Source organism: Epargyreus clarus, unplaced genomic scaffold (assembly GCF_041222505.1).
Source record: "Epargyreus clarus isolate Ecla_fem2 unplaced genomic scaffold, WU_Ecla_fem_2.2 ptg000029l, whole genome shotgun sequence".
Classification (NCBI taxonomy): Eukaryota; Metazoa; Arthropoda; class Insecta; order Lepidoptera; family Hesperiidae; genus Epargyreus; species Epargyreus clarus.
The window spans coordinates 8,405,146-8,427,093 of NW_027332235.1; the positions used below are offsets into that span (position 1 = coordinate 8,405,146).

The 21,948-nt window shown below is 35.5% G+C and overlaps 1 protein-coding gene across 1 annotated transcript in view; it reads left to right on the top strand.

Annotated features, from left to right (window-relative positions):
- LOC140754597 (glutaredoxin domain-containing cysteine-rich protein CG31559) overlaps positions 1 to 21,948 on the top strand; it is a 104,454-nt gene that overhangs the window by 72,364 nt on the left and 10,142 nt on the right. The window contains exon 4 of the mRNA XM_073089641.1: positions 19,741 to 19,806. Within this exon, the coding sequence (XP_072945742.1) occupies positions 19,741 to 19,806 (66 nt within the window). The remainder of the gene's footprint in view (positions 1 to 19,740; positions 19,807 to 21,948) is intronic.

Sequence of the window (21,948 nt, forward strand, 5' to 3'; positions counted from 1 at the left end):
AAATTGTATATTACCACTGAGTAGCAATATATAGAGATACCACCATTTGCGGCAAAATAATAAGAACATTCCATTCTATGTTATATTTCCTATAAATACCTCTGATTTTTTTTTATGGTGTTCCTAACTAATTTTAAGTGTAAGGAGTTTAGAAAGTATTTTATTATAATTAACTAACTATAATTATGATAACATATTTCATTTGTAAATATTAGAAATATTACTTGAAAAACGAGGTATTGTGTGACACGCTAAATTACAGTGGCATTTCTAGATATATTTCGCTCTATACTGAACACTAACTGCCTTAGTTAACTGTCTTAGTTAAATTCCCTATAGTCAACGGCATCCTGCTCAAACATATTATGTTATACAAAGATACTGTGAGCTATTAAGATACTTTAAAATTGCGGAAGGGAGTTTGATAGAATATCTTATACATATATACAATTCTCGTGGCACAATGTTTAGTTACCGTACTCCTCCGAAACGGCTTTACTGATTTTCACCAAATTTTATATGCATATTCAGTAGGTCTGAGAATCGGCTATTATCTATTTTTCATACCCCTAAGTGATAAGGGTTGTTCACCATTAACATTTTTTTTTATTTATATGACAACACATCGTTTGCCGGGTCAGCTAGTAATAAGTAAATATGTTATTGCATTTAATAAATTATGAACGCTTACAAGCTTATTTTTTAGTTTGAAAGAGCAAACGATAAAGCAAAAAAGAGTTTACCTGTGCTCCGTATAGAAATAGGGTTCTAACTACAGCCGTTCCCAGATTCGTTGCCGCTCCTAAGGGCTAAGATGGTCGTCTCATATGTTAGTTAACCAACATTTACTCCCTTCTACCAAAATGCAGAACTACTTCACGCTAGAATAGGTATCGTGACAAATCCCTCCTTTATCCGTACTGGTTCTTAGAGGTGCGCAAAATATATCACTAAAGTGAAAAGAGAGAGATATATCTTTTGAACTCAGTGATATATATCACTCTTTTAGCTCACTAGCTCACTTAAGCTCAGTAGCTCTGTAAAGATATAAGCGACATTTTATATCAGTAGTTCAGAGAATCAGATCAAAATGTTTTGACAACATTTTTGATTCCTATAATTAATACAAAACTGGCAAGAAATTATATATGAATTTCACAGCCAACACTATTTGTATATCCCTGTTTTCATATTCTTAGCAAAGAAAAAAGATTTTAATTTAGTGTTTAATACGTAATGCATTTGACTCAAATCAGACTCTCTCAGTCAGTCGCTCATTCGACTCATCACTCACTCGCGAGCGAGTGACTCCGAGTGAGTGACGAGTGTGACGCGGATATAAAGATATAATTCAAAATCGTCGGAGTTGATGAGTGATTAGCTCTTTGGTGAAGATATATATCTTTTATATCACTCACTCGCGAGCTACTCAACTCTACTGGTTCTACAGTAAAAGCTTCGAAGGTGGTACAACTCTTTGTGGTTCGGCTCCGGCGGCACCACCGCCATACCTATTTCTGCCTCATAGCAGTAGTCTTAAACGCTGGTGTGTTCTGGTTGTGTGGTAAGTGGTAAGTGTGGTAAGGGAGACATACTTTTCCGAGGCGTTCCAGCTTAGTCCTCAAGGGTAGCGGCGCATCTGTGGCCGACCTCAGGTAGGATATCTAATCCTATCTGAGGTTGATTATAGATGTCCATGGGCGGCAGTAGCCACTTACCATCAGGTGGACTGCATGCTCGTCTGCTACTCCTATATTATATAAAAAAAAAAAAGAATAATTCTGCCAGCATTCAAAATCGCTACCGCTTTCATAAGCGACTCTGCCCTTACCCAAACATCATAAAGCAGCTATAATTACACAGTAAATGAATTTGCTGTGCATTGTTCATGCAGCCACAGAAGCTCGGAAGCCTTTTGTTAACGTAATCTGAGGTAAGTGAGTTAATTAATACGGAAAATTATTTGCGTAGGGCTTTCCGATAAGGTTCAAAAGGGGTTTAAAAATCAAGACTGATGTTGGAAATGTGACGATTTGCTACCAGGTGATGATTCTGTCTTAAAATACAACGAATGTGAGAGAAACCTTTGGTGTTGACTCAGGAGGCACCACCATCACATTTATTTCTGGCAATAGTAGTGTCAAGCACTGCTTTGTTCCTATTTGAAAGGTGTGTAAGGATACTAACGCCGAGCGAGCTAGGGAGCGCGCTGAACCCGCTCGGAGAAAGAGTCACCGCAGGCTTAGGTAACGCCCACCTGCGCGATTTCCCTGTAGTTCCGGGACCAGAATAGGGCTACAGTATCCCCTGCCTGTCGTAAAAGGCGACTAAAACGGGGCTTCCGGGGTTGCGGACGGTAAGAGTGGTAGCACAAACCGCTCGGCCAGCAACCCTGGGATGGTCAGCGGTAAGTGTGGTCGCATACCGTTGTGCACACCAGATGGTGTGGCGAGCGTCAAATTCGCCTGGGTGGAACCCGACGGGGCAACGCGCCAAGAGGACTCTGGTTGCGTTTCGTTGAAATCCACGGAGTCGTCTACGCAGCGCCGAGGCCTTGTTCTAAATTAGTCCTCAGGGGTAGCAAAGACTGTAGCCGACCTCCGGTTAAACTCTAATCTTATCTGGGATTGGTTACAGACATCTATGGGTGGCAGTAGACACATACCATCACGTGAACTCCATGCTTTTGCTACTCTTTAAAAAAAAAAACTATCGTGTCTCGTGTGAGGGAAAACATCGCGAAGAAACCTGCATACCTGAGAGATCTTAAAAAAATATTCTCAAACGTATGTAAAGTCAACTAATACGCACTTGGCCATCACGGTGGACTATGGCCTGATTCTTCCCATTCTGACAGGAGACTCATGTCCAGCAGTGGACAGTAATGGGTTGACAACGACAATTAAAGTTAGAATTGCCCTAGGATTCCTATATAGAATAGTAGTCTATGTTATAGGCAATGAAAACACCCAATAAATACCCACAATACAAACACCCAGAGTGAAACGATTGAGTTACGGTTTTCCCGTTATTGATACTAGAGGATAGTGCACCATTAGTTAATTAGTAAACAAAGCGCGGATTTGTTTGATTTAGCAATAACACTAAAATTTCCGGGCTCTATTGGAACTTTTAGGCATATAGTTCAATAGAAACAATATCCTGAAGTCCTATTGAACCATTAACTACTCTAAAAAAATGAACACTAATATTCATAATGTCAAGAAGTGTTACTTCTTAACTTATTTAATACAAAGTCAAATTTTCGTAACACTCCCTTCAATAAAGGTCACCTGAATAAATTGAAGCCCACACAATGCGAGTACGAATTATTATTTTCCTAGGAAACTTCTTTGTTTTATTGACTGAAAGTTTCCATGCTTATCTAGGAAGTTGGGGAACTATTCTCAAGCCCATAGCGTTGTTTGGTTTTTGTTGTCCTGTGAAACTCAAGTTTCTTTGTTTTGTTTATTGAAAATTGTCTGTTGGTACGATGCTAGGAATAACATAATAATTAATAACAAAAGTAAAGGAGGTAGGTAAAGGTCGAAAGTGGTAGAACCCTTTGTGGTTCGACTCCGGCGGCACCACCGCCACACCTATTTCTGCCTAATAACAGCAGTGTTAGGCGCTGCTGTGTTCTGTTTTGAAGGGTAAGGGAGACATACTTATCCGAGGTGTTCCAGCTTTGTCCTCAGGGGTAGTGGCGCATCTGTGGTCGACCTCAGGTCGAAATATCTAGGGATGATTACAGATGTCCATGGTCGGCAGTAGCCACTTACCATCAGGTGGACTGCATGCTCGTCTGCTACTCCTATATTATATAAAAATAATAATAATGACAGTCAATAAGATTGAAGTAGCCTGCTGTCCGACTGATGGTACGGGGCCAATGCCAATTACATTTGTAACCACCTCCAGATAGAAGATGTTCTATCTGAAGCCAACCACATGCGTTGTCACTTGAAGACTAAGGTCACCTCTTATGTAAGACGGTATCCACATGTAGCCATCAACACTGAGAAGTTCTTTACCCTTACCATGAGTTTTCCGTTTTGACAAATATGACTGTTTTGGCATTTGTTTACGTATTTGCCCATACAAATTCCAATCAGCGCCCCTAGCGACTTGTATCAACTATAGTGTCAGTAACGTAACATTAAATGAATTGACGAAATAGCGCTTTATATTTTTTCTCTCTTTTTTGCGAACATGTGAGGCAGAGAAAAAGACTTGAGCACTTACTTATTGTTACGTTTACTCAGTCTACTGAAGCAAACGGAACAGAATAATGGATTGAGTAAACGTAACGTAATATTGTGGGATGTTTTAAAAACTCATGGTAAGGGTACTTAGCCCGGTGGAAAGATCTACCTTTACCTTTTAAATATATGTCGGGAGATAACTTGAAAGCCGAGTGTTCCAAACTAACATTTCAGATATGCACTTCTGAATTTCCAAAGTTATGTAATATTAATACTCAATTTTGACAAGTTTAATTGGCGAAAAAAAATTTAAGGCAAACGTAAAAAACATTTTCTTTATTACAAGTTAAAACAGATAACCAGTTTTTTAAATATATTGTACCTGCTATTTATGCAAGTTACTATTTTAAATGGCTGAACCGATTTAAACGGAACTTTTACTAAAACATAAACGACTTTATAAGGATTTACACAAGATAGTGAGAAACGACCAATTCCCTCATAAAAACCATATAACCAAAGCGAGTGAATCTTAAAGAGATATCACTTATCTGCTCATAGTGAGACATGTCTATCGACAAGCAACGAAAACTTGATTGAGTAAGGACGGAAGGTAAATGTCAAGAGGCGTTGGTACGGGTTGGTACGGATTTTTTTCGTTTTATAGTCAAACCTCAGATCAAAAGATACTGACTAATGCTCATCATTGATAATAATCTGTACTATTTTTGCCTAGAAATATGAATTCACAATTTGTGTATACTAAAACTGTCTTTATTTCAAGCTTTGGTATGTAAGACATTGGATAGATAACAGGAGTATATCTGTAGTGAAGCATACAGAAATCTGCCAAATTTCATAGTTCCCATGAATAGCAATTAAAAATTAAAATGACGTCAGAAAAGTAAACATTTCCGTTCCGAAGTCGAAATTCAAATCATATAGTAGAATATTATTCGATATCACATAAGAATTCACATTCAGAAAAGTGTGCGCACAAATTCATTTTAATCACCAGCCCTTTGAAATCCAGTGCTGGACAAATAAGCACCAAATTAATCGTCTTGTGTCCTTTGAATCCAATCGTTTCCTCTAAACTTAAAGTCACATTCACAAACGTGTTTTGCAAAGCGTTGTCTTACTTTTTTGGTCTCACGCTCCAACTTAATCATACGAGATCAGACATGTAATTCCGTATTCCATTCCATTTTTTTATTGGTTTTGGTGTAGAAAAAGCAACTGGTGTGACTTGCTAACATAACTATTAGGATATCAAGTCAGAACGGTTTGTTATTTTTTAATTCCCTATACTTATTACATATTATTTATATTGGAACTTGTAGATTTAGAATAATTCAGGGTTAGCAATCTATATAAAAATATAGGACTTTTTCTGTTTAAAAATTCAACGTAACAGCTTTTTACTAACTTCACATGAAATAATATACGGTACTTATAACAAATATAGGTACAAACAGATATTAAGAGTTTTGTCTGCATGTTTGTCTGTCTGTCTGTTTGTTTCGGCTAATCTCTGAAAACGCTGGATCGATTTTGATGGGACTTTCACCAGCAGCTAGCTCATGCTATAAGGATAAAATAAGGTTACTTTTATTTTTTTAAATGATTAGGGTTCCACGCCAAAAAAATAAAATTTTTGAAATCACCTAAATATTTACATTTCTAAGCGCGAGCGAAAGGGCGGGGCACGTCTCGTAAATAATAAAATTATTATTCAGGACCAAATTAATACAACATCTGCTATCATAGTACGCTATAGTACAATATTGTAGCAACCGAGTAATTTGCCGGCGTAGCCTTTGTAATGCACAGCTAGGGTAACCACACGTTTAAAATATTGTAATGAGACTTCGTTGTAGAGACGTTTCTCAAAATTTGCCTATTATCATGAAGGCAGAACCTTTTTTTTTTTGTTCACGAGGGGGAAACCTTCAAAAGGTACCCGGCGCCGTGGGAGCAACGCAGGGTTATGTGGGATTTTTACCGCACTAAAACCCCCCGGTGGCCGTCCTCAGCGCTGCGTAGAGGGCTCCAGGATCTCCAAAGGAACGCAACCGGAGTCCTCTTAGCGCGTTGCCCCGTCGGGCTCTGCCCAGGTGAGCTTGACGCTCGCCACACCATCTGGTGTGTACGACGGTATGCGACCATACATACCGCCGCCCTTCCCGGGGTCGCTTACCGAGCGGTTCGAGCTCCCACACTTACCGCCCGCAACCCCGGAAGCCCCCTTTTAGTCGCCTCTTACGACAGGCAGGGGATACCGTAGCCCTATTCTGGTCCCGAAACTACAGGGACAATGAAGGCAAAACCTAACCAATATGACTCTCGAATAAAATGTACAAATAATATTACTAGAGTATATAGGTTATAATAGTGATGTGATTAATATATAATCCCATTTAATCCAATTGGAATGATATCATATGAATCCTGGAAGTACTTAATTAACATTAGAAATTACCCTCAGTAACAATATTGGTAAAATAAGTATTGATGTAACATATAGCTAACTATCTAATCTCTATAACTATCAAATATCTATTGCTGCATATTTCTCCTCTACAAAGATACCATAACAATTCTCCGCTAACGCCAAATGTTTTTTTTTTATAATATAAGAGTAGCAAACGAGCATGCAGTCCACCTGATGGTAAGTGGCTACTGCCGCCGATGGACATCCGTAATCAACCCCAAATAGGATTAGATATTCCTACCCGAGGTCGGCCACAGATGCGCCGCTACCCCTGAGGACTTAGCTGGAATGCCTCGGAAACGTCTGTCTCCCTTACCACACCCTTCAAACCGGAACACAGCTGCGCCCAACACTGCTGTTATTAGGTAGAAATAGGTGTGGCGGTGATGCCGCCAGAGTCGAACCACAAAGGGTTCTACCACCTTTAAAGATAAAGATAGTATGTGTGCAAATATATAACGATAAGAATTAACAGCAAACAATTTGATTCTTAAGGTTATGCCCCATACTTTAATCGGATTGGGACATCTTACTTTTCAAAAAATCATGGCCACTCCAGCCACCACAAATATGCTGCGTGCCAGACAGGTCCGGACGAAATCGATAACCGCGAACCTGCACCTGGTGGCTGCATACACTACGTACTACGGTAAACACACACACACATAGAGAGAGAGATAAAATACTTTTGACATCGTCTATTCATCTATTCACTGGGAATGTAGTCACATAGATGATAGCCTAAACTACGCTTCTTAATCGAAAGAGAGTCGAATTTCGAATCCCTCGAATTTCGGGTTTGAACTTCGGACCTTTGCGTTTTCAAAGTTATGTGTGTATTAGATATTAATTATCACTTGTTATAATTGATAGGAAAATATCCTAAGGAATTCTTACACCTCAGAGTTATTTATAAAAAAGTTCTCAAAGATGTGGGAACTCTGCCCATTCGCCCTTGGTCAGCGCGGTGGACTAAGGTCTAGACCTGAAGAGAGGCCAGTCAGCAGCAGGGTAATAATGGGGTGACGACATTCACAGTTCAGATGAATCCAACGGCACTGATCATATCTTAAGATCCATCCAGATATTTGGGCTCCAGAGCGCCACAAATGATGTGATCACATACATATGCTCGAAAAGCTCGAAAAATACTCTCCGCAATCGTGCAAAAAGTAAGTAGACACACGATTGGCACAGAACTGAATAAATCAGAACATAGTTACAATCTACATTAAAGTCGTGTCTTTTAGTAGGAAATGATTGCTAATGACAACACTTTTTGTAGCTGATTCTGCTTTTTGTAGCTCATTTCACTTTGAATAGCTTTACATGGAACGTATTGGAAACGCACTGATTATACTTGCATATATTATGTTAGTAACGCAACTCTAAAGTTAAGATTTGATTGAGATTTTATTCGAAATAATAAAATATCCTTTCCATGTGCATATAAAATTTGAAAAATACCCTCGATTATTTAGGATCCCGTTATCAGATTCGGACCTGATGGCCATTTGACCTGCTGGAAAGTGTACCAATTGAAACAAAATAATAATTTTCCAAATCGGTCTTTGAGTAATCGAGGAACGTAACATGTAAAAAGATTCCGACGAATTGGCCACCATGCTACCATTACAAATTTATTTGAAATCGATTAAAACACAAAGACAGCAATAGCTTCAACGTGTTCTGATTTGAATGGTGTGGGAAGGGACAGACACTTGTACGAAGCGTTCCGACTTAGTCCCCCGGGGGAACATTTAATCTATGACCAACCTCGAGTAAGTCTCCAAATTAATCTGGGAAAAATTACAGTTCATATGAGTGGCTACTTAACTAGACTGCATCGTCTATGTTACAAAATGAAGTCGGTTAAAAAGCTATACTTAAGTGTTTTTTTAATAAATTGTAATAAGGTTATTTTATGGATCTAAGACTCAAAATTGGTAACAAAAGGGAGTTGTAACTGCTTAAGATTTAAGTTCTTTTGTCATTTATCTCATAACAGAGGATAATTTAACAAAGATTAATGAAATAAATAAGGATAATACCAATTTAATACAAATCGTTAATTGTATAACTTCCTATTGTCTTAGTACAAACCATGTTAAATCCGTTATGAAATAGAAATGATTAAATTGTTAAGGGACTGTCGAAAAATTTAAGATTTAATGTAATGAAGATTCAGGATGGAAAATAATATAATTATTGTTATATCTTGATACATTCGAAAATTGTTTTAAAATCGAAATTTCGAAATTTGTTTTACAAACGAACAAAGTATTCAATATACTGTGATTTTACAGATTATTACATTTTCGAAAAGGAAGCATAATGGCTGACAAAATTCCATTCCATTTTATTTTCTAGTTTTTTTTTTTTATATATTTAACCTAACGATAAGGCAGACGGGCTACCTGATGGAAAGCAGTCACCGTCGCCTATGGACATTTGCAACACCAGAGAAGTCGCCAATGCATCGCCGGTTTTATTTTTAGTATGTTTTCAGATATGCAATATCACTTCCATATAAACCATTATTTTAATAGAGATAGGTTAAGTATCAAGTTTCACAACCAGCAAACATTTTTTTCAGTATGTATGTACTATACTTAGTTGTTGTCTTAGTTGTGTAGAAAACTTCCTTAGGATTAAACTTTAGCAAATGACGTCGCTCTTAACTAAAAAGCGATCATTTCATAAACTTGCCTGAGTCTTTTATATTTCCTTTATCATATCCTTAATATTTTCTATCACACTATAATTTTAATGTTTATGTATATTTTAACATGGCGCAACCATTACGTCGATAAAAATGCGATTTCTCGCGATTAGTCAGCCCATCCCTAATCATTACATAACACAAACATATGTAGACATGAATCATGTTTGCTCTCGATTATTGCACTAATGAGTACGCTCATTAATTGGGATGTAAAGTACACACCGCTATCGGAGTTTGGGAATTTCATGAAGCACTCAGTATACATCCACAAATAATGATGTTTTGTTACTGTGTATATTAGACTGAATTATCTGTTTATTTGGTGTTTTGTATAAGTGATAGAAACATATGTATATTTTTACTTCGCTTTTATTAGCTTGGCCTGTATGTATGCAACGGAATCTTTGAACTCGATTTTTACCCACTATGAACGATCCGATTAATTTAAAATTTTAAACATTTGTCAAGACCTGATGACAGTAAACGATTTTAATATTTTTTCCCATTCGCTTCGTCAAGATTTTCCTTCTGCGATTATAGCGTGTTTTTTGTTTTTAAACTATATTATTATTAATTTCAACTTGTTTGTTCTTTTTTTATTTCTTATAATTAACTCATCTCGCATCAACCCATACCCTCACAAGCCATATATCATGCATTGTAATCCATTGTAATCGATATACAAAAATAGGCTACATTAAGTAAGGTTGAGAGTATGATGGGTGACCACTAGTGGCTAGATTTCATGCGATTCAAGGCCAGTGGACACATTTATTCGTTCCCGGTTGTGATAATTCAAATACAATCTTGTCAGAGGCGGAGACGTTAAAACCAACACAGATTTTATATATTGACTTCATGTCGTTCATATAAAAGCTCCCTTAATATACAAATTTCTATAAAACAGAACAAAAGCTGTTTTGAAAAGTGGTTACTGCAAAAATTCATCCCTAATAAGTAAAATATGATATCCAATACTTTTTGTATAGGAATTCTTTTAACAACAACGTATTTAATCTCAATACTGAAATACGTAAGCTTTTTGCGATCCAATGTAATGTAAATTCAATACCAGATAATGGAACCAATGGTAAATAGGTTTATCTGGCCCTACTATTTGTCTTATTATCGTCTCACTTCAAATTCGATATTATCTCACAATAGATAGACTTATTTTCTTTCGGACACCATTAATTGTTTAATACGTGTATTTCATGCCATTTTTATAATAAAAGAGTAGCAGACGAGCATGTAGTCCACCTGATGGTAAATGGCTACTGCCGCCCATGGACATCTGTAATCAACCCCAGATAGGATTAGATATTCCTACCTGAGGTTGGCCACAGATGCGCCGCTACCCCTGAGGACTAAGCTGGAACGCCTCGGAAAAGTCTGTCTCCCTTGCTACACCCTTCAAACCGGAACACAGCAGCGCCTAACACTGCTGTTATTAGGTAGAAATAGGTGTGGCGGTGGTGCCGCCGGAGTCGAACCACAAAGGGTTCTACCACCTTCAAAAAGTTTAGGTAGACTAAATTTGAAAACGGTGTTAATAATCTCCAAGGTTTCTTGTGAACTATATCTAAAATACAAATGAAATATATAGTACAACATTTATTGTGGTGTCTTTCCGTAACGCGTCAAGAGACAGAGCCAAATCATTTTAAGATTTCTAAAAATTTAAAAGCTTCGAACTAAGACTAACGGAGCACTGTCACTACCCAGGCATAATCACTTAGCCTAGTGGGAGACCTCGCTTTGCCAAATGATGAACAAGTTATTATATGTCAAAATATGAAGTATATAGTATATAGTGTTAATTAATTTAATTCATATGAGACACGGCGCTCAAAGAAGCATGTACATTGTACAAGTGAAAATTGTGATTTAATTAATTAATTTATTTATTTTATTGATCTCATTAGAACGGCCGAGACCACTTACACTAACTAGACAGATCTAACATACCGACATCTCACAGAACTCCAAACATACAAGGCATAATAACAAGCACATCACATATTAATGCATTGCTGTGATTTATGAGACTTTATCATGAAAATAAAAATAAATTCGAGAACTCTTAGTACATTCAAAACACCTGTTGGATTAGTTTTAAACGCTGTCTAAGCCCATCGTATACTAGGACAGCATGGCTGGATTAGTTGGATGTTTTATGCGGGAGGGTGGCATGAATGATGCGTTTAAGAAACAGCTTGTAGCAAAGACGGTTTCGCATTTCAGATTTAATATCTAACCAAGAACACGAGTGTTATTGCTCAGCTCTATATATTTTCTCTCAGATGTTATAGTACGTTTATAATTAAAACACAATGTTTTTATGTTTAATATTTACTTTACCTTGTAAATAGTCTTATGTCTTATATCATATCTGCCTTACTTGAATAAGTAAGTTGTAAGTATACGTATAGTCGTATACTTATATGAAATATATTGCTTTTATATATCTAAGACAAATTACATTTAGGCAATATGGAATTTATGATGTGGCACGGCTTGGAATACTCGCTATTTTATATTTGTTTGATTTGGATATTTTTCTTTTTGGACATTTTGCGCTTTGAACATTTTGTTCATTGAAAATTTTGCTAATTACTTCTCACACCATTAAAAAATAATCTGTGCGCAAAATAATAAATGCTCGTAAATATTGTCTCGTTACAAAATATTTATTCTCCACTTGAAAATGTCCGCTGGCTCTCTCCCGTGTACAATCGATCGGAGCTACACGTGCAGGCTGACCTCGACCTTGGGGCTCACCCCTCGGCACTGCAAGAGAGAAATATGTTTCACTTAAAACCCATGGGTGTCTAGACCGCTCTTACTAATTGTTTACTTTTTATCTTAGCTGTTTACGTTTTACCCGGAGCGCTATGTCATGGGGCTCTTAAAAAATGCAAAGAGAGCTTTCCTTCAAAGTCAGGGATACTTGAGCAACTCGTCTGGTGTTTCAAATGATCATAGGCGACGTTGACTACTTTCCATCAGGTAGCACGTCTGCTTTATGCTTGTATGCCCTTTTTTTTTTCTTATAGAGGAGGAAACCTTCAAAAGGTACCCGACGACGTGGGAGCGACTCCGGGTTATGTGGGATTTTTACCGCACTAAAATCCCCCGGTGGCCGTCCTCAGCGCTTGTTGGAGAACTCGGTTCGAGCTCCCACTTTTGCCGCCCGCAACTACGGAAGCCTCCTTTTAGTCGCCTCTTACGACAGGCAGGGAATACCGTAGCCCTATTCTAGTCCCGGAACTACAGGGACAATCCGGATTCGAACCTAGAACTCCTATTGAGAGACGTAACTTACTGTACTTAACGTAATTTACTGTCAGATTTGTCTTGAACTATACAATCTCCCTTCAATTAAATTTCCCGTTGTTTGTATTTCATAGTCCATTAGCCTTACCATTTAGCTCTAATTGTATGCCCTACATACTAAGAATTAGTTTGTAAAACTTTCTATTCCATAACTATTTGTGTACCTTAGAACTATATATATATATATATATATATATATATATAGCGCTGAACACTGCTGTTATTAGGTAGAAACAGTGTGACGCCGCAGTCGAACCACCCAGGATTCTACCACCTTCACAGTATTATGTTTAGAATTCAATTGTATAAGATAACGAATACAAGTTACAATATACAAGAATGTCCGAAATGTCAAGATGTCCATGGGCGGTAGTAGCCACTTACCATCAGGTGGACTGCATGCTCGTCTGCTACTCCTATATTATAAAAAAGGTAGGAATCTAGTATTATCTGGGGTAGATCGAAGATGTCCATGGGCGAAAGTAGCCACTTACCATCAGGTGGATTGCATGCTCGTCTGCTACTTTTATATTACAAATAAAACTTAATAAGCGAAACATAAAGTACGATTACACATAAAAGTCAGAAAACAATATTGTTGCTTCATCAAATTTATTTCCCACATTTAGCACGCACGGACAGTAACATCATCTTCAACCATTGATGTTGCTACTAAACAGACTCCTACTACCAGACTTTTGATAATATAACGGATAAATAAGTCTAAAATAAAATATTAATTTTTAAAATAATTTATCTGTGTATACTCTTTATGTGTCTTTGATTTTTCAAAAAAGTGTTTTATTGTACCTTGTATACACATTTAAAATAGGACTAATAATAATAAAACTAATTTTACTGTTATCTATAAATTTTAAATAACTTATAAATGAATTCAATCTCAATACTTAACTATTACTTTTTATATAATCTATTTTATAACTATATCATTCAATTGCGTATCAGTTTTCAATTCTGTATCAGTCATATTAATAACTAAAACTTATTGACGTTATTTAAATTATTACATGTAGAGTCTATTTAGATCCTTAGTCAGTGGCAACACCCTTATGAAACAAGGTGACAATTGCCTCATGTGTAAACCATTGCGCGATGAGCCGTCGCGCCCATCAAATTTACTGAGGACAGGCGTATCTTAAAGGTCATTCCTAATTGGCTATCAGTCAACCTGCTGCTAAGGAAAAAATACACTTTACGATAGTTGTTAAGTAACTCGCAGCCATTCGTTTATGAACCTTATGCGTATGTGAAATAAGCCTTACGATACGTTTATCGCAGCGTGTATAAAACCAACTTTCTTATGCGCTTCTCAAAGTTGTGTCGTTGGAATGTATGTCTCGTTGAAACGTAATAAGGTTGTTTAATAAATTTGTTTCTGCTCTTAACTTGGTTTCCAAAGTTACTTAATTCGCATGGGAATTTCGGGTCTCGGAGACGTGTGTTTCGGATTTTTGCGGTCACGGTGGTATTTATTGGGCAAGTGTTTGCACAGTGGTCGATTGCCGTCAATGCCCCTGAAGTGTACTCAGTCGGGTAAACACGACAAATTAAATTGAGGTTTTAGAGGTCAAAAGTCAATACTGGGATTGATTTCTGAATAAATAATGTTTACTTACGTTCAAAGCTAGTTATAATTAAACAATATGAACTTAGTACTAATCAAAGAGATTTTGAAGTTGGTAGAAACCTTTTTGGTTCTACTCTGCCACACCCATTTTTTTGATAACAGCAGTATAAGTGCTGCTGTGTTTTTTTTAAAGATATAAAAGTATGTTAAGTAATAAGATATCGTTATTTAACCTAGGCGTTCCAACTTAGACCTCAGGGATAACGACGCTCCGGTGGTTGACCTCAGGCAGGACTTTACACTTATGTCAGTCATGAAGGAAGTATGTCATTGAAGGTGGTAGAACCCTTTGTGGTTTGACTCCGGCGGCACCACCGCCACACCTATTTCTACCTAATAACAGCAGTGTTAGGCGCTGCTGTGTTCCGGTTTGAAGGGTGTGGTAAGGGAGACAGATTTTTCCGAGGCGTTCCGGCTTAGTCCTCAGGGGTAGCGGCGCATCTGTGACCGACCTCAGGTAGGAATATCTAATCCTATCTGAGGTTGATTACAGATGTCCATGGGTGGCAGGAGCCACTTACCATCAGGTGGACTGCATGCTCGTCTTCTACTCCTATATTATAAAAAAAAAAAAAAAAACATGTCAGATTTTAACAGATTTCCATTGGTAGCAGTAGCCACCTACATCAGGTCGACTACGAGTACGTTAGCTATTTCAATTATGAATTGTGTTTTCGGCGAGTAAATACCTAGGTTTTCAAAGTGTTACAGCTGCTCCATAAACGTGGAGAAATGAATGTTAATTATACCTATTAAGTTATTCTTTCCTTTTGAAGTTAACAAAATTAAAAAAAAAAACAAATTAATCTAGGTGGACTTTATTAAATCCATAATATTGTTAAACTTGCACAAAATTATTTATAGTATTTAAAGGTCATTTTCGTAACGAAGAAATCGATCTGTAAATCATATATACATACCCAGACATAGTCTAGACGAGAATAGACTATAAATCTAGACCTCTGGACACCTGCACAGTCCACTCAGGCATTAATGTGCTTGTATAAAAACGATGGATCAAAGACTTGTTTGTCAGCTGTAGAGCGCAAACCGGGATATAGGGATCCCGCATTCTATACCCGTCACTTATCCTGGACGTAAACGAGATCCCACTCAGGATTCCAATCCCGCGAATTGGATACATATGTGTTACTAGCGCGCGGACTCAATTATTAGGAGTCAAATTTTTGATAGTTTTGCAAGATAGCAGAAGGGGGACAAATACTGAGATAGTTGTGTTTAAGAATACCTAATCCCGCTAACACCGGGATTCCAATTGTCTTACGGATTGCATTCCCTAGTCTTCATAATGGGTCAGAGATCTCAGACATAAGCTTCAATGTAAATTATACCTTACGTATACCTCCCATAAGGAATCAGGTATACGAAGCCAAGAATTATGAAGATAGAAGAACAAAGGGAGTTATTTATTAAAACAAGTGGAACTTTCATAATTGAATCGTAATTATTTTTTCCGACTGCGAGGGAAATTGCGCTCTTTGTGTAAAGGAATAAAGTATGGGGAAAGTTTTGTTAATTTTCCGAGGTTTCTCGAATGCGCTCGCTGTATGCAAAGAAAGCTGAAGTTTCTAGTTATGTTGAGATAGAGGATTAAAGGGACAGACATTCGAATATTATTATTATTATGTATGTAGTAGTTATTTAACGTTTTTGTCACTTTACATTGTTTTATTTAATCCAATATTATATTCCGTTTGCTTCAGTAGACTGAGTAAACGTAACAATAAGTAAGTACTCAAGTCTTTCTGTCTGCCTTACATGTTCGCAAAAAGAGAGATAAAACATAAAGCGCCATTTTGTCAATTTAGACATTTAGACTAGTCTATAGGTGTGATACAATCCGCTAGGTGTCTGATTGGAAATTGTATGGGCAAATACGTAAACCAATACCAAAACAGTCATATTTGTCCAAACTCATGGTAAGGGTACTCAAGTTGATTACAGATGTATATGAGCAACTGTGGCATTTTACCATCAGACGGGCAGCATACCCGTTTGCCTATTCTGTATTATAAAAAAATTAAATTAACAACTAGACTGTACTATATTATTGTGATAAAACATAATAACAATATCTCCCGTACACGACGTGTAAATAACACTTTATAAAATTTCCTTTAATCCACGGAAAAGTCACAAGTATCAATTAGCGTTTATAACAGCTTCTGAGAATTGTGAATTGCGATATTGTTCTCTAAGGTTTTCTCGTAACGGAACAATAGAACACTTGTTGTGTGAACCGACGAAAGCTGGGTTCACACTTTGTGATTTTTTGTGACAAATTCGGAAATAAATAAACACTTGTCAAAGTGATGTTGGAGATATTTTTAAGGTGTCAGGAAAAGTAGTATACAAATTTATCGCAAATATTGTATAAGTCAGATAACAAATATTGTTGCTTTCTTTAACTCCGAATGTTATGTAATAAAAACAGATCCAATAAATCTTATATTTTTTTAACTTATGTAACAAATTGTAAAGAATGCAAAATACTTTCCAATCGTTTATTTCTCAATTACGAAATTTTCTTACCGATTTTGTTGTTAATATTTTTTTGACTAATATTTCTGTAGGCGATTGTATACCAACAGAATTACCGACTATCAGATCTAATCATTGTCACAATAATACGTGACCAATACAGATTCGTTGCTTCATATTAACTTGACATAAGTTTAAGGGTAAAAAGCGAAACAATAAGACGATTAAAGTAATTGCCAGCTCAAAAACAGCTCATGACAAATTGACTAATAACGACTAATGCGCAACGCTTTTTGTCACATTTGTGAGCCAAGATTTATGAAAACGACGAATTTTCCTAATAAGTCGAACAATGACATGTGAGAGTGGGTTTTTCTCTGCCGAGTACCATTGCTTGGTACGACCATTGATTCTTTAAGCCTCTTGTTGACATTTTATTGGAGTTCAAAAAACATTTGGTCGAAACTTTCTCGGTTACAGCTTAATATAAATCTGGTTGCTCTCTAAAGGGTTGATCCTTATAAAAGTTATCCATCAGTCTTTGTACCATAAACTTGGAAAATATTGAACCAATTACAAAAATGTATTTCATTGAAAGTATGTTTCTCAGTTGCAATCCCTTTAACTTACTACTAGCATTTTGTAACTTTCCAACCTTTTTAATCGTTTTAAATCTTTACTTGTTGCCTGTAGGAATTAGGGGTTACTTTTTACACTTACACCTGCTTTACATTTACACCTGCAGACACAGACCGTGTCAGACACATACCGTGGCAGACAAAACTATTTATAATTTTTGAGTATGTTAATGTATTTATGTCTACCGTAACCCAGCTGCGCAGACAGGCAAAAGCCTGTTAGAATATTGTATAGAAAAATATGTTCTTTTGTGATACGTTCAATGAAAATAAACGGGGTTTAATATAAGCTATTACATTCCATATTAATAGAACGTTTAATACACGTAAGATTAAAATAAAAACTACTTATTTTGCATAGAACTAAATCTTTTTTATGTATTATGTATTAATTAAAATTTTGCATACCTCTGAGAGGTGTAATATAGAGGACAATTTTAAGGATATAACCACTGTATACCTATATTAAGCAAAATAAATGATTCGATTTGATTTGATTTGATCTTATACAGTAAGCCCCAGCAAAACCTGGAAAGTAAAAGTAACATTACATGTAGGGATATAAGGGAGGAATTTTACGGAACAGGCCATTAAAATTTCCATAACAAATGTATTATAACGTGACATTTAACCTCAATTTCCGTGTACTTAGGGTTACTTTTGCCTTCGGCTAAGTGATAAAACCCTTTTATGTTTTTATCTTTTATCGCATGGAAAAATTTATGCTGATAATTAAAATTATCTTAAGGCAGGAGAGAGATAAAAAAGGAGAGAGATATAGTTTGAAAGGGCTGCCGATAAGGGTTGAGTGATAATGAATATATTATTTATGAAAAGTAAACATTTACGTGTTATCTCAATAAAGTTTGGTTAATGAAACGTCATGTATGTCATTTTTTATACTCTTCTAACATTTTTTTTTATGTAACGCTATTTTCAATCTCTATATTTTGGCCTCATTAAAATACTATGCTTATACAATATCTTATTGAAGAAATTGATTGATGGTAGATTTGAAGTTAGACTTAAAAACGCTCCAGTGTTGCTAGCTCTTTTATTTGTTGAAATCCAGTCTGAAAATTATATATTTTCCTAAATTTAGGGGAAATTCCTCTTGGTTAGCTATTATGTGAAAGTAAGTGCAAACGGACATAATAGGGATTTTTCAACAAATCATTTTCAATAACGAGTCACCACAATACTTTAACATAAAGATGGTCCCAGGTTCAATTTCCAATAAACAAAAAAATCTGGGTTCTTTTGTGAATATGAGCATTCGTGATATTACTTTATATGTAAAAAATAGTATTTTTTTTATTAATACCTTACTCTTAGATCGTGGACAGTGTATCTACTTCCTATAGACTATTCTCACTAAAAGCTAAGAGGGGAAGGATCGCACGTGTGCTCAAATAACATATGTATTCATGCGACACTGGCTGTGCACAGCTGTGTTAAGCTTAGTAATTACTGTGCTAAGCTGGGAAATAAACTTGAAAAGTTAAGGTTTTGATCTTGAAAATGAAAGTGGTAAATGTTGTACAAAATTTATTAGTAGCTAAACATTGTATAAGTTATAAAAAATAGTGTTTTTTTGCATTCTTTTGACTACGAAGGTTCTGTTATACAATCATACACAATTATTTACATTTTTTTTAAATATGTTTTTTATGCCACATGTAAGATTATATATTGCACGCTTGAAATACACAATGGGTCCAAACAAAAATAAATTTAAAAATATGTAGTTTTAATATTAAAAAATATATATTTTGTTGATTGTTGCAATATTTTTGTATTTTGTTTCTGATAACAAATTAGCACCAAATCTAGAAACAGTTTTATTCCTAACATATTTATTCATTTATTTATTTATATATTTATTGTAAAAGTAATACAAAGTTATATTACAACAGGGCAGACTTAATGCCTAATGGCATTATCTACCAGTCAACCCTTGGTAATTGGAGAGAATTTGCGGCAGGTGTTAAATAAATAAATTACATACATAGTCTATCTTATTACTATTATAAACATATCTTTTTACTATTTACGTCAAATCCGTAAAAAAAATATAGGTATGACACGCATTATGTAATAATCTTATTTCTATTTTTTTAATATGCAAATATATAGGTTTAGAATTGTGACACAAAAACATGTTACAATAAATTATTTTTATATCTTTTCAGGATGCAGATACGGTGGAGAAATTGAACGAAAGCGGGGATCTGAGGAAGATGCTGAAGCCTTATAAGGTGGGTATTGAACATAATATAGCTATGTTATCCCTTACGACATGATTTAGTTCTTTCAACATTTTTCAATTTCAGTATTTTCATTCTATTTGCAGAAGTGCCTTACAATGCGTACTGAATGCACTGCTAATATTTTTATAATGAGTTTTTTTGTCAAGTCCATCTGACCGGTCCTTGGACATCTGTAACCGATTCGTATAGAACATGGGTTCTACTAGGAACTGATCACAGATCCGTCGCTACTCTTAAGAACTTCGTTTCACAATATATTTAAGTCAGTCGGCATCCATACTTCCATCAAAAGCGAGTATAGATTTTTGATATGATTCATGTAGTTAATATACATACAGTGATAGTTATTAAACCTTTAGGTCTCCACTATTAAATTAATAAAAATAATTAAAGCGTTGATAACTTCCCATTCGAACCGTACTCATTTAACCAACTTTCAAAATTGAACAATATTTACTTTATTTTAATTTTCAAGTCCATTTACTATGTAGCCTAAAAACGTATAAAAAGATATAAACTCGAGGTATCACTCGAAAGCTTTTGATAAAAATCCCTTTGACAAGAGCTGGCTCTCGGTGATGGATTGGATCGTAAGCCAACGTGGCAACGGATGGACGGAACTCATTCCCGAAGTGACCGAGTGCTTAGGAAAATTCTGGTCTACACAAGATTGAAACTTTTAGAAAGTAAAAACATTTTATTTATAAAGTGAAAAGGCTATTAGCATTAAATTATATTGTAGTATTATTTCTCATTGCAGTTTTCTACATATAAAATTGTAATGTAACTAAAATTTTAATTGTAATTAAAAAATAAGTCTCTGTTACTTAAAATAAACAATTAAATTATTATTCATATATAAAAATTATAAAAATAATAATTTAGATCTGTAACAGGTTTAAATAATCAATTAGATTTCATATTTTATACAGGAATTTGGAAACTCTTTTCCAAATAATATTTACAAATTTCGCCCAAAATTCTATTAAAATCAAGAAAAGATTCATTACCAATATAGTAGACAAAAATTTAACGATTAATTTTGTTCAATAAAGAATGATTTTCAAAATACTGGCTTTTGTATATTATATTTCTCGCTCACACATTGTACAAAACACGGGAAAAATACTTGGATTTTGGATAAAAATTCTTATTGAAATAAGTATACTAATGCATATAGCAATCAATCATCAAATAAAGTCAGGTTCTTCTGCTTACGTAACAGTAACATAACTCTTCGCAAAAACATCAAAAGAACCGACATTGCGCAGTCGCCGCACCTTGAAACGATTGCAGAGAAAATAAACTTGTTTCCACTGCCTTACCCACTCCCCTGCAACCCCGGTCGTCCAGATGCACGGATTTTTAATTTTTATACAGAGAATCAAAATCAAAAATATTTGATACTAAGTACATTTTTACAGAACTCTTTTTGAACGTAAAAGTTTTATGGATGTATGTAGAACCAATATGGTTTGACCAGGGTGGTACCATCGCTACACTACATTTCGTTTTCATAAATATAATGAAGTGGATTTACAACAATTTTAATAATATCTGCCAATACTTGTTCAAATTGAAGCAGCGTAATAGAGTATGCCCCAAACCTCCTCCAGTAGTGGGAAAATCTATGGCCAATAATAGAGTATAAGGTTGCAACCAATAAATAGGTACTTTCTCGATCTTCAGGTAATCCTTAAGATCTAAGCTCTCTGCGTTAGGCATCTTAGAAAATATTATCTGAAATGATCGTATAATATTCTTGTATGAAGAAAATATAGTGTTTCCGTTTTAATAAAGAAAATAAATATTCCCTGCCGTACTCTGTTTTGGGTAGTTATTTATCGAACTAATATATGTAATCCTTATATTGACAATAACTCATGGACTATTTCTATTAAAGCAATTGTTACTATGTAATAAAAACGATATACATCGTATCATATCCTATACATTTTTGCGTAATAAAAGTGAATTAAAAATATGATATAATAGTGATAATTCCAAAGGTGATAATAATAAATAATAATGTTAAGTGATAATTTAGGTGATATTTCCACAGGTGTGTTATGTCCACCAATCTGTACGTAGTCAGCATGGCGGTATATTTATTTATTAATGCATTACGAA